Source organism: Brachionichthys hirsutus, chromosome 19 (assembly GCF_040956055.1).
Source record: "Brachionichthys hirsutus isolate HB-005 chromosome 19, CSIRO-AGI_Bhir_v1, whole genome shotgun sequence".
Lineage (NCBI taxonomy): Eukaryota > Metazoa > Chordata > Actinopteri > Lophiiformes > Brachionichthyidae > Brachionichthys > Brachionichthys hirsutus.
Window position 1 is genome coordinate 7959408 of NC_090915.1, and position 13725 is coordinate 7973132.

At 45.6% G+C, this 13725-nt stretch overlaps 1 protein-coding gene across 1 annotated transcript in view; it reads left to right on the top strand.

The window, feature by feature from the left end:
- The first annotated feature begins 787 nt into the window (after positions 1 to 787).
- The window catches only part of sh2d3ca (SH2 domain containing 3Ca), a 36839-nt gene continuing 23901 nt past the window's right edge, over positions 788 to 13725 (top strand). The window contains exons 1-3 of the mRNA XM_068753224.1: positions 788 to 986; positions 1064 to 1487; positions 4235 to 4274. Of these exons, the coding sequence (XP_068609325.1) occupies positions 788 to 986; positions 1064 to 1487; positions 4235 to 4274 (663 nt within the window). The remainder of the gene's footprint in view (positions 987 to 1063; positions 1488 to 4234; positions 4275 to 13725) is intronic.

The window sequence follows — 13725 nt, forward strand, 5'->3', positions numbered from 1 at the left end:
TGTTAAATATTATTTCACCTTTGTTTAAGAGCATATTAATGTTATTAATGGAAAAGTTCTGGACACACGGAAACACAAACACAAACCTTCACAAGTCTCTGCATGTCAAAGAGGTTATGATTCTTCCTGCTTATCTGTCTGTCTGTTAGCAACATAACTAAAATGCTACAGACAGATCTTGAAGAGATTTTCTGTAAATGTTGGGAATGTTACCCGGAATAGATGATTATATTTTGGTGATGATCCAGAAGAGATCCCGGATCCTGGATCACTTTGAATTGCAGTAAATGGAGCTTCAAAATTCTCTCCCAGAATATCCTCTCTGTTTCGTCAGTATGTTCAGGCTCTCCCGTTCTATGTGTCGTCCTGTATTCCCTTGTTCCATCTTTAATACCTGAGGAAACAGATATCAGGTGAAATCGGGGTAAATTTAAATAAAAACAGGATTTTTTTTCTTGACCTTTTCAATACTAAACTATTAATGATATTAACTTGAATCCAATTGTTAAAGGTTTGTTTTCATGGCTAAGGAATCTAGAAATAGAGTTAAAATAAATGCAGGATAATAAGTTTTGGTGTAAATCCTAATATAGGGAGACTGAGGTGCTTGGCGGAGGTCTGTGCTCTGAGTGCTGTTCTAGTTGCATTATGTTGTTACCACATACTGATCCTGCTCTCGAACCCACCTCAAGGTCTCAAGTGGTTCGGGAGCCTCACCAACCTCTCTTTCCGCCGCTCCACTGAAAAACCAGACTCCGAGTCCCCCCAGTTAAAGTCTGGCGCAGGCATGGGACCTGCAGTCGATGAATACGATGACCGTGGCGTGTTCACCGGCCCCACCCTGGCTCCACGTGCCGACACGACGATGGACGACATGGAGACTACGCGTCCTCGCACGGCCAGCTACGTCCGCTCCAGCGAGAACTACACACACATGGGCACGCTGCCACGGCTGCTGATGAAGAGGAAAGACAAGAGCAATAAAGGTAAAGGAGGATGTTGATTTTGCTCGGCTCCTCTGACAAGTTTATTCATGTTATTCATGTTCATGGCTGATTTTCAGCAGGAGGCCCCAGCAGCAGCGTCACCAGAAGTCAAAGCCAGCAGCGACCTGCAGTGCACCGAGACCGCGGCCCCCCAAGGTTCAAAGCCACGTCATCAAGCCGTGCTGCCGGCAGAGTCAAAGCAGAAGACACGCTTGATCAACCCGTGAGCAGGCCTCCACTAACAAACACCCCCGGCGGCCTCTCCGAGCAGGGGTCCGAAGACGTGAGGTCCGCTGCTGGTGGAAGACGTGCGGCCCTTCAACCAGAGGGTGCAGACACGCGAGGGGTCTCCCTGGCAGGCATGGACTTGAACTTCAGAGAGAGTTCATCACCTCCACTCCGCAGGAAGGGTGACCAGACTCAGGAGCAGGTTGGGTTTGAGTCCAGACCAGAAACAAAAGAAATCCAACATCCGGAGGAGAGCTCTGACCGTGCTCGCAGGTGATTGCTGCCTACTGTTCATAGCCAGCCTGAGATCGAATCCCGGTCGGTGCTTTTCATCGTGTTAATAATGATAATAATAATAATTCAGTTGACTTATTTGTATAAATTAACATGTGCTCTATATTAGACGGGTTATGGGCATCAGACCTTAGATGTGGATCTTAGTCAGGAAAGACGGCTGACTGTAGTTATCATGAAACAGTGAAAGTGACTGATGATGATGATGAGCTCCGCTCTTCGTCTTTGTCGCGGGGGGGGGGGGCTCCTTACTCATGACGTGCCAAAGTCTGCCTGGCTTCAGCATTTCTTCCTAGCAGATCGCATGGATCGTGTTACAGTGGAATTTGACGGTATGACTGCATGCGTGTTTGCGTGCACGCACACGCTCACGCACACGTGCGTGAGTGCGAGCTCATTAGTCCAGGCGAGGGACCGTGGGAAATCTTATTTGGGACTGAATCTCACTTCCTTCAGTCTCTCTGTCCGTTTCTTTTGCTTTTCCTTTTCAAAGTGCAGCTTTGGTCTGTTTTTCTGGCGACCGGTAAGTTTTTTATTTTTATTTTTATTTTTTAAGCTTCTTAAATGATCTTTTGTTTCCTTCGTTTCCAGCTCTTTGGGTTTGTCCTGCTTACAGGACAATTAAATTTAAGTCCAGGTCAGTTTTTTAGGGAAAATGTGTCGTTCCGGTCAAAACTGATATTCAACAGTAAATGGGTCAGTGTGGACTTTTGGGGAATTTCATATTCTGTGACGAACTATTTAATTAAATGAGAAAATAACTTACTTGGGAATTAACATATTTATCCTAAAATGTATCACAAACAGCCGTTAAGATTCAAGTCAATTTTAATTACCGTATTGGCCCGAATATAACACGATGTTTTTTGCACTGAAATTAGGCTGAAAAAGTCGGGTCGTGTTATATTCGGGGTCTAGACATTATACCCATTCTGAACGCTAGATGGCGCCAGATATCGTTACAACGAATGGTGAACTGAACTCGCCAGGCCAAAGCGAACGCCTATCATTATTTTATTGCGATGTTTTTCCTTATTCATATGTGGTGAGATGTGTCTGTGTGGATGTGTGTGTGTGTGTGCGCGTGTCTAGCTGGGGCGTGTCCCGCCGGAGCAAGCGAGTGTGTGAGAAAGATAAAGAGAGAGAGAGCGCGCAGAGCAGCAGCAGAGAGAACTAGGAGACAGAGATATGCGAGCGATAGGAGAAAACGGAGTTTTGTTTAACAGTGCAAGTAAAATAAAGCAGCTTCAGTGATTCAGCACGTCTGGCCGGCGTCCATCTTGTGTTGCTGCGCTTCAGCCTTCGTCCCCAGCGTGGTCTGGAAGTTAACCCCGGAGGCGCTGGAGAACAACGATCCCCCCAGTTAAACTTTACTTTGATGGTTAATGCAGTTATTGCAATTTTGTTGTTTTATCACAGTAGATTGGTTTATTTACATTTTAAAAACCAGAAGCCATTCATTTACAAATGTGATTGCACTTTAGTTCACATATTTAAATGTTCAGATATTAAGATGTGAGACAGTTTTTGCATGATTTGAATGTGGAAAAATAACATGCTTTTTCTCTCGAATATATTGTTATAATCATTTGTTTCAGATGTACTGGAATTATTTTCTGTATAAAAATTGAAATTGGTGTTCAAAAAGTATTTTCTCAAACTTGAGTCTTGAAAAAGAGGGGGTCGTACTATATCCGGGGTCGTGTTATATTCGGGCCAATACGGTATATGGCACAAAATAATACATTTCTATGGGGTTTATGCTTCTAATTAAATATAATGAAGAGAACTCATCCACCCACCTTCTGTAACACTTATCCTGTGTAGGGTCAAAGATGGACTAGAGACATTAGACATTAGGTGAGAGGCTTTAAAGATGTTAAATTAAGAGTCTTGCCACTACTCAAAGTGAAAGTGAAACGACTATATGCATTGTTGTCAATGTCTGCTGGAAAAGGATTTAAGATGTGTCTCATTGCTGGAGAGCAAAAAAAAATAAGTTTCACCTCCGCTGAGGTGGGGGTTTGTTTGTCTGTTAGCAAGATACAATTCAAAAATTAAGTTTAAAATACACAGCAACTCTGATTCACTTTTACTTTTCATGGTTGTGTGTGTAATGTTTTTCTTTTCTGATGCTTTTAGTGTAAATGGTTGTGCTGCATAGTTTACATTTGGTCAGCTGTTTAAAACATTTTTTTTTTTAAAGCATGACAGCCGCTTGAGAATGAAAAGCTCCTCTCTCGAGGGGGCCTATTAACATTTCTGAGTCCACTGCCACAGCAGGGCCCTTTGAACTCTCTGTGGTCATGTGTAACATGGTTTAGCTCTGCCCCCCCAGGACCCATCGTGCATGCATTTATGAGCCATGATGATTGATCTTAAAACTTGGGAGTGTAATTGCCCCTTTGGCTCAGGATCACTCTACATCTTAAAGCATTAAATGCGAAATAACTCCCAAGTGTGCTGCACAGCAGGGTGTTTGACACGCAATCCGTGAGTGTGAGATTTAAAGGGCCAGCTCCATGATTTAAAGGGCCAAAGCCGGGATTTAAAGGGCCTGGGGTTTGTTATCTGCCTTTCTTGTGATGTACAACACCTGTTACAAGGCCCGATCAAACACGAGCGTGCGCACGTGTGGCGATACATAGAATGTTGAGTGAGGTTTGCAGGCTTGTCCAGCTAACGTCATTCATTCTCTTTTACGTCCTGTCCCTTTTTTTTTCCAGCCACATGGAGTCACCAGGGAGCCGAGTGGCGGGCGTCCAGGTACGTCTGCTTTTTCCAGCTATGCTTGTCTTGTTCTCCGCTGTGTGTTTTTTTTTTTTGTCCTTGAATATTTAGTACTTTGGAAATGTCCTCCCTCTTTTCAGCTATTTTTTCCTACCATAATAATAATGTAGATTTTGATCCAGTCTTTTTAACCTCCACCAAACAGGCTGCCTTTACACCTGTGGCAGTTTGTTGGCTGTCAGATTGTCAGTAGAGCCTCGTGCTTATCAGAGGTTAGTGTCCGTGTCGCTCTTGGGCCGATCATAAGCCCAGATAAATGCAGAGGGCTGTGGCAGGAATTGCATCCAGTGTAAAACTTTGCCAAACTTTAACGTTAAATTAGAAAGTCACCCCGGATCGGTTGATGCCCGGGTTTACAACGACCGCCGTCAGCGCTGCTAACTTGCAGGACGCTGCTGGAAATTGGATTACTGTGGGTTGAAGACAGAGATAAGGAAGAGGAGGAAGACGGGTATATAAACAGTGAGAGAAGAGGGAATGGAAGAGTTATTGAGGATGGAGCAGGGCCAGAGGTCGACCCAGGAGGAGATACATGGACGTAGTGAGGGAGGACATGAGAGTGGCTGGTGTTGGGGAGGACGATGCAAAGGACAGGGTGAAGTGGAGAAGGTTGGTTTGCTGTGGCAACCCCTCAGGGGACAAGCCGAAACTGTAGTAGTAGTAGTAGTAGTAGTAGTAGGTTGTCAGTAGAGCCACTCAAAACTCACTGAATGGTTTTCCGTGAATCTTGGCGGGAAGATGAGTTTTGTGCCGTTAAAGTCTAGAGCTGTTCGGTCTGAGTGGAGGTAAAGGTCGAGTCGTCGTCGTTTTACCTCCGCATGCAAGATTTAGATGATGTTTAATCACCTGTGTTTAAAAAAATAAAATAAATATTTATCTGTGTCTTCAAGATGTTTCATAAAAGAATGATGATGTTGTGTAGGTACAAACGTGGATTTGTAATCCTTTTTTAATAAAGAGAGTGAGTGACGGCGCCTCTTTAGGGCGACTGGGCGCTTTCTACGCCTGCCAGTGTGATGCTTGAGACACCAGACTCCAGTCTCCATCAGTTTGAACGCCCCCCCCCCCATTATTAAATTAGATTTATGTGTATTTTGTTCTGAGCGCTCTGATGTAATTACTGTTGATTATTGGAGCCAAGTCTTTAGCAGTTATGCTCATTTCAGTCACTTCACTCTGCATTTAGCCTAATTCTGTCTGCCATTTAGCTAATTGAATTTGAAGCGAAGCGACGACGTCAGCGCCGCCCAGGAACGAGAAGCAGTCTGCGCCTCAGCCAGTAGGTGGCGCAACATGCTCAAGCTGTGAACTCCAGAATCAGAGCAGCGGAGGCTGTTTCATGACCTTGGAGGTGGATGATTCATGTTATCTGTATGTCACAATCATGTATTGATGCAGATATTGGACTGGGAGAGAAGTGGGGGGGTGAGAACAGGAATGGAAAGCTCATGATGGAAGGATGGAAAGGAGGTAGAGAAGGAAAGCCTGAAGCAAACTGGGCTTCTGGGGTATGTTGATGTATTGATTTTACATCGAAGGCGGGGCGGTAAAAGCTTCTTCCCATGACCCTGACCCGTATTTCTTTTGTAAAACAAATATGGCCAACTCCACCTGACCACATCAAATCGACTTCAGTTAAATCCCCCCCCCCCCCGCTTTTCACAGAGACGACACGTAAAGCACAAACGCCTCTAACATTTGCACTCTTGTTTTTGAGCTCATGAATTTTTATTACAGTCTGAGACGTGAGTTCTCATCACAGATGGGAAGTCAGTTTCTTCACACGCCGTTTATAACCAGTCCGCGGTATTAAGCCACCGTGTTCCTTACATATATCATTAAATATGTAGCCGTGTGATTTAAAGCATTGACCCTGAAGGTTAATGTTCCAGTCATGTGAATTTTTAATGCAGAGGAATGGGGTCTGGGTGTGTCTCAGGGCAGCTGATAAAACACAGACGAGACTCTGTCAGTGCTGCAAATGCTCTTATTGTAATTCATCAGCATGCACAAGTCAATTCTTCAGTGATTACCGGTGGGGTAGGGGGGGGGGGGGTGCCCCGCCCCATCCCATTAACACCAGCATGACAACGGCACAAAATGTTGCCTGAAATGTGTGGCTTTTTTACTTTAGAGACAAATTGTCATCTCGTTTCAAACTTTCCTGCAAGCCCTCGAACATGTTTGCATTCCTTCTTTCCGTACCTTGCTCTAAAGCACTCCAACAACCGCTCCCATCACCGCCGCCGGCCCCACCCGGCCTCTGAAAGCTCCCAGCAGCCCGCCTCCATCTCCCGCAATTTCTCTGAAACATTTATGACAGGCTGATGTTTAAATCAGGAGTTGGCCTGAGTGTTTCCTGTTATAATGGGAAGGAATGGCCCAGTGATGCTCCGAGTGCATGTATGTAAATATGCATGCACGTGTTCATGAAGCCATACCGATACAGAGAAGGACACATAAACCAGTCTGATATGAAAGTCCTTAAATCACCAAATAAGGAAGAAACGTACCAACATCTGTTTGCTCCTTTTGTCCCGTTTATAAAATATAAAACCATTTATTTATAATGCGGCGCTGGTCAGGCTGTGTTGACTGGTTTTGTGTCTTTCATTGACATATATTTAAAACGCTGTTTAACGGCTGGGTCGGTGGGACCACATTGTTATTGAGCAGCTAATTAACATCTGCAGTGAGTCTAAAGTGTTCATGTGGCCACTGGAGCTGCGACTGCGTGTTTGTTTTATACTTCGGCCCAGCCCTGCTTTGTCTCCTTTGGCTGGTTTGAAGCTACTTTGATGGGAGGAGCAGGAGGGGTTTGGTTCATATGAGGCTTATTAGCATGTCTGGTGCTAGGCACAGTCCATAAAAATGTGTATGGGGGTGTTGGCACGTGCACGTGTGTGGAGGGGTTCAGCTGTGTATCTGTGCTGTGTGTGTGATTATGTGAATGGTTTCAATTTCCTAAATCTGTGTGTCTGTGTGCTGCCTGATTAAATTAAGGAGATTTCTTGTGTGTGTGTGTGGGGGGGGGGGGGGATTATTACAGTATAGTGACTTAATGTGGCGCCTCTGAAAATTAGAGGGGGTGTAAACGGTCTCTAGTTGCTGTTCCTTCTCCGTGCACACAGACCAACACACATTTGCACACCTATAGTACTGCTGCATATTAGAAACTGGATTCACGTTTATATTATTAGTTTAGAAGTTATTCACTAAAAACATCACTTTCAGTAATGGTGGTTTTTTTCTGGATCTAGATCCAGAGCTTTTGAAGATACAACAAATCGGGTTTGTCCACTACCAATTCCACAGTGTCTGGGTAAAGGCAGCAAAAAAACAGAACCTCCTTTATGGAGGTGATCAGAGAGAGATTATTGGAAGGGTCCAAAAACAAAATGGTTTCGTTGTGAAAATCTACCCCGATTTCAACTGGATCTGTTTCCTGTGTTGCTAGAAGACGATGCTTGTTAGAAATCGCTATCTCTAATATTGCCAGAGGTTATGATCTTTTTTTATCTTTGGGTAATCCTGTGTACCACATTTAACACGCGTACAATCGTTGCTGAGGATTGACCAACACGGCCGTCAGAAATCTCTGCTGATAGTGCAGCTAGAAAAGCTTGCAGTAGCGGTCCCTTCATCTAGCTGTCCTTTTAATGATGATTAGAGTGTCAAAGTCATTAAACACTGAAAAATATATCATAATTATATTATAAGTCTTAAAAGTCGTGGGACAGATGGTGCATCTCAGCGTGAGCTCCATACATCTAGCGGTTTGGTTTGACCCCCCCACCCCCCTGTCACCATTTGCTGCCTGTCTATCCCCCATGTTTCCTGCCTGAAAGTCTCAAATCCTAATGTTTGATGCAGAATTTAGTAAAGCAAGGACGAGTATTCAAAAGTGCACCCTCAACAAAATTCACTGAAAGAAAACGTACTGGAATTTTGCCACAAACTTCCACCTCTCAAAAGAAACAACCTCTAAAAGACTGAAAGGGAATAAAGAGCCGTTGTGTTGTATTCCCAGGAGTTCCTGTTGTTCTGACGTCTTTCAAGGTCGGTGTACCCGTGCACGTGATGGAGAATGATGACACATTGATCTCTCCATAAAAACGTTATTTCACACTGCATCATTCACCCTAAAGAAAGGTCTCGTTGCTACAGCAACGCATCCACGATCACATTAAGTCAATATAATGAGATTAAAGCAGGACGTTTGATTTTTAATTGCGCTATTTCACACCGAAATGAATGTTTTTTTTCACATCTTTGCAGACAAAGCGGCGGCGTTTCCATCAGGCCTCTCACTCTGCTGCGTCTTCATTGAAGGCTAATGTTTCAAACGCGCTTTGAAACACCTATCATGTGGATTAACCGGTCTGTGAAAACACACCGATGACAATCAGACACACACACACACATCATTAGCCGTACCCTCCAAACCCCCTAGAGAGTCCACCCTTTGTTTTAGAAACACGCGTGTGCACGTATAAAGATGTGTGTGTTCATGTAATCTCGATCAGCCTCGCTGTGTGTATCTATCTCACACACGCACACACACACGGACACACGGACACACTCTTTTCATTAATGAGACGCTTGCAGGCACATGCAGGGATTCTCCATTGTGCTCCCTATCAGCCTGTGGGACGGGAATCACTAATTAATATTTAACTGAAGACCGCCCGCCTCCAAGCTGGAGAGGAGATGAAGAGATCGAGGTCTGGGAGGAGAGGAGGAGTGGAGGAGCAGCCATGGAGGAGAGAGAAGGGAGGACAGGGTGGAGACGGGAGGGAACGACAGGGATCAGAGAGGACAAGGAGGAGGAGGTTAGCCTGGGGATGAGAGGACCTGGGTATGGAGGGAGCGAGGGGAGGGCAGACGGGTCGGGGAAAGGTTGGATTCGATAGTGCATGGAGATGAGTTGATGTGGGAATAACGGAGGAACAAGTGAATACAAGCTTCCAGGATAAGGGATAAGATGAGAAAAGAGAAACTACGAGAAGCATCGTTCTTTCGGGCTAATTTATGAATTCAAACACTTCAAATGAAAAGCTGAGGATTGATGTTTCTTACAATGTGTGTTACAACGAGGAGTGCATTTGTATAGATCACAATAACTAGAAGACACTCAGATCACAGACCTGACGATAGAAAATACTTTCTAGAATGTGTCTGCACAGCTGTGAACCGGTAACACTCGCTTATCTGAGGCGCATCGGCAACTTCAGTGTTGTAGCATCTGAACGTGTGCACGGAAATGTGTCTCCAAATATCAAGACCAACCAAACTAAACCTGAGAATAAGATCATTTCCTTTGCAGAGTTTTCAATTTCATTTAAAATCCTTTGACTTTTTATTTTATTTTAAATATCTCGGGTGCAACTCGAGGAAAAACAATGAGTGATCAGTAACTAAATTGAAATTGGTATGAACTACTTTTGAAAATCACGACTGGAACCAAATGTTCCGACCCCGGCAGAGGTTTGCACCATCTGAGTGCTATTTATATATAATATATTTTGTTGGCATTTCAATAAATCCTTTCCTTTTCGTGGATGTAAAAGGGAAATCGGTGGAAACAAGCAAACTTCTGTCGTCAGCCACCGAGTGTTCCATCCAACATTTTCAGAGAACGCAGTCTGGCTCAGTTGGGATGAATCGGCTGCTGCACAGCAGAACTTCTGACATCTGTTTGACTCAAACTAATTCATCTGAGGATGGAGAGTGACGCATAAAAGGCTATGCTCCTGGCAGGATTATTCACAGGTGAAAGTCAAAATATGTTTAGACGGGTTGAATATAAAGCCTCTGTCTTAAAGTATAATGGTATAGTTACCGTATCAATTTGCTCAGATTCTGTTTTTTTTTCTTAGAATAACGGGCTCTTCTGTATCCTTGGATACACTTTTTTTTTTTTATTCAACCTCTGCTTCTATCCACTCATGAATTCGGGCTGTGTGTTTGTGTGTGAGCCAGATCTAACACTACATGTTGAGACTGTTTAGTTGAGGAAAGAAAAGCACAGAGCCCCTCGTATCAGATTATTTGTGTCCCCACTGCGTAATCTGTCTAATCCAGCGTTGAATAGTTTGAGATTACATTAAGAGGAGATACTGCGGTAAATGAATCTGCCCTGTGTCCCGCGGCTCCTTATCTGTCAACATTGTCCCTCCGCCTGTGACCTAGTAGCATGGATTCAAGAGACAGATTAGCAAAGTGATTACAGCATCATCTGATACTGTTTGGGGTTCAAAGATGACCTCAAAGTCGCTGTGAGAAAATGAGAGTTTTGTGTGACCTAGAATCTGGTCACACAAATGACCCCCACCCCCACCCCCACCCCTCTCGGGCTTTGTCTCTGTGTGGTGGTGCAGACCCCACCAAATGCAGTGTCAGAATTTTGGATGCTGTCAGCACAGGGCTCTCGCAGTGTTGCTATGGCGAAGCGTCCTTTAATGATGTCACTTACTCAGGCCTCTGGAGACGGAGCCCCACCCCTCATGGTGTGTGTGTGTGTGTGTGTGTGTGTGTGTGTGTGTGTGTGTGTGAAATGGGCCAGTGAAAATCAAGCCGTGTTATCCTTGAAACACCTGCCTGTGTGTTTCAGTTCATAATGAGCTGTCTAGCTGCTGCCTGCATGGTTTTTTGGAGACGCATCATTATGTTCTGCCACACGCGCACACACACGCGCGCACACACACTCACACCTACACCCACACACACTCACAATAGCATTTCTAGCAACATTATTTCACTACAGCAGCTAAAAGATGCATGTTTGTGACTTCTAATAATATGTAGTGGGATTTCTCTCTCTGTGTCAACTTGAAGGTGGAATAAAAAGTGCGGATTTGCATGTAATTGTGTGTGTGTATGGAGTGTGTGTGTGTGTGTGGGGGGGGGGGGGGGGGGCACCCCTGTTGGGTTCCTTTCATGGGAAAAGAAAGGTTAAAATTCCTGTGGGAGGCTCCACTCCTCACTTTCTCCTTCTGCCAGCATCTTCTTCATCTTTTCATTGAGGTTTGTTTCCTCCTCTCCCTCCTCCTCCCTCTCTTGCTCCGTCTTTCACCCCCTCCATCATCCCACCCCGACCACCACCCCATGTCAGCATTGTCTCAACGCTGAAGCGGAGGTCGCTGCGAGGGTGGGTGGGGTTCCTGCCTGCTATTCGACAGCACCTCTTTCTGCCTGTGCCTATAACAGCATTCACCCTCCCTCCATCCATCCATCCATCCATCCTTCTCGCCCACCCTCCCTCCCTCCCTCCCATCCCTCTGGTCCGCCCTCCCCCCACCCTTTCATCAGCGAGCAATGAGGTAATCCCTAGCAGGCGCATGAAGTGCAGCAAGTGCGGTGAGAGGAAGAGAAGGGAGAGCAGAAGCGTGAGGGAGCCGGTGCGAGGCAGACGCTGTAATATCACAGGGTGTTATCAGTACCGGTATGGTAGCGGTAGCGGCTAATACCTGATGAGGTCACCTGCAGCCGCTGGGAAGCTGTAGCTGTGGGTGTAGCTGTTGTTGTAATTGCATTATGTTGAGGGGCTGTTAGCCGGGCAGAGAGGCAAGGAGGCTGGCAGGGGTGGGACAGGTCTAGCCCAGGGGCTGGGGTTCGGATTGGACTCCCCGAGGGGGGGAAGCGAGAAATCAGACCAGACGTGGGAGAAGTGAGGTAGAGGAAGAGGAGGAAGGAACCAGAGGGGACAGGTTTAAGAAAAGGTAGCAAAAGAAGGTGTGTGCACGTGTGTGTGTGTGTGTGTGCGTGTGCCCACCATGACGGAGAGGTGTAGTCTGTGGAGCGCCCTGTCGGCTGCAGCATGCTGCTTCTACCGGGGATCGTTCATGCAGGTGCAGGTGAGTGGCCGTCGATGTGTGTGATGCAGAAACGGAGGAGCAGAAGTGTTTTTGATCCACGTTCCCTCATGTTGTGCACATTCATTCATGCATGTGTGTGTGTGTGTGTGTGTGTATTTGAGGGAGGTGCGCTCACATCGCCGGTCTTGGCAGCTGGTAATGTCAGCCGTCCTGCTACATCGCTGGCAGATCGGCGGTATCATATTTGTTGTGCAGTGCTGTCAGATGGACGGATTGATTCACTGCATGGCTAGAGACGGAGGGATAGAGAGAGAGAGAGAAAGAGAGAGAGAGGGACACGCTTTAGTGAGACTTAAAAAGTGTGTGATGGGTGCAGCAGAGTGTATCAGCTTTACTTTGGTCTAATTCTGTCTTCGTGCTTGAAACCTAATATCTGACCCCCCCCCCCCGTCATTCGTGCTTGCTATTTAATATTAGCAAAAGGCTTGTGCTTTCTCTGTCGATTTTCCAAAGAGAAACTAAATGACATTTGTTTTAAGGGGCTTTCCTCGAGCTCCTTGCAGAGGGAGTCACGGGATGATAAAAGAAGAGAATGCATAAAGGGAACTGCTTAATAGATGAGATAATAGGAGCTGGTGTACCCCGAAGATGTTACTGCCCGGGGTTGTCGTTCTGTTCAGGGCTGAGGTGGAACCTCTTCTCTTCTCTTCTCTTCTCTTCTCTTCGCGCAGACTGTGTTGTAATTATAGCTGTAAACAGCCACAGAGTTGTTTGTGCATGTGGTTCAGGCCACTAATCCTGATGTTGGCTCTTGGCGTGTCCCACCTTCCCCCCCCCCCCCCCCCCCCCCGTGGCTGCGGGACATTTTGTCAGGATGACACCGGAGACACTCTGAGCTTGTTGGCAGATCAGACGCAACGCAACAAGAAAAGTAAAGACGGTTCTCCAGGAAGCCGTGATTCTCGGCTCGCTTTCTTCCTGGTTTTGGAGGCATATCTGCTCGTGTTTGGGGCGAAGTGTTTTGTTTCTAGTTTAATTGGATCTGTCATGGGGTTACTGTGCAGTGGTGGTGGTTGGCGGGGCTTGTGTGTGTGTGAGCCGGGGGGGGGGGTAATTTAATCAGCAGCCGCCTGAATGCTGAGTTATATAGCAGCAGCATTTCTATTGTAAAGGAAAATAATTACTTCATTTCCTGCATCTTGGATTTGTTTACAAACTGTGGGAATCTATGAAACTGCAGGCTAATATTGATTGGTCAGTTTATTATTGAACACAGCCTGTCAAGTGCAGTAATGTGTGTACTGTCTGTGTACTATTTGTTCTAACTGCATTCATAGTCCTGCTTTCTTAAATTGCTGCTGTCCTTTCAGCTGCAATTCCTATTGATGAAAATGAATTTAATCCTAAATGCTTTTACATGCTAAAGACTTTGTCGCTACCAGATGAGCTTCCCAGCATGTCGTTCATACTCGATGATGAACCTAGCGGATAATAATCTGTGTTTCTCCGGATGGTGTGACTGTAAATGCTGACGGCATCTTGGCTGTTTGCTGCACTAATGACTGGAGATTGTTCTGTTCATGCGGGGGCCATTAACCACAGCAGGAGAA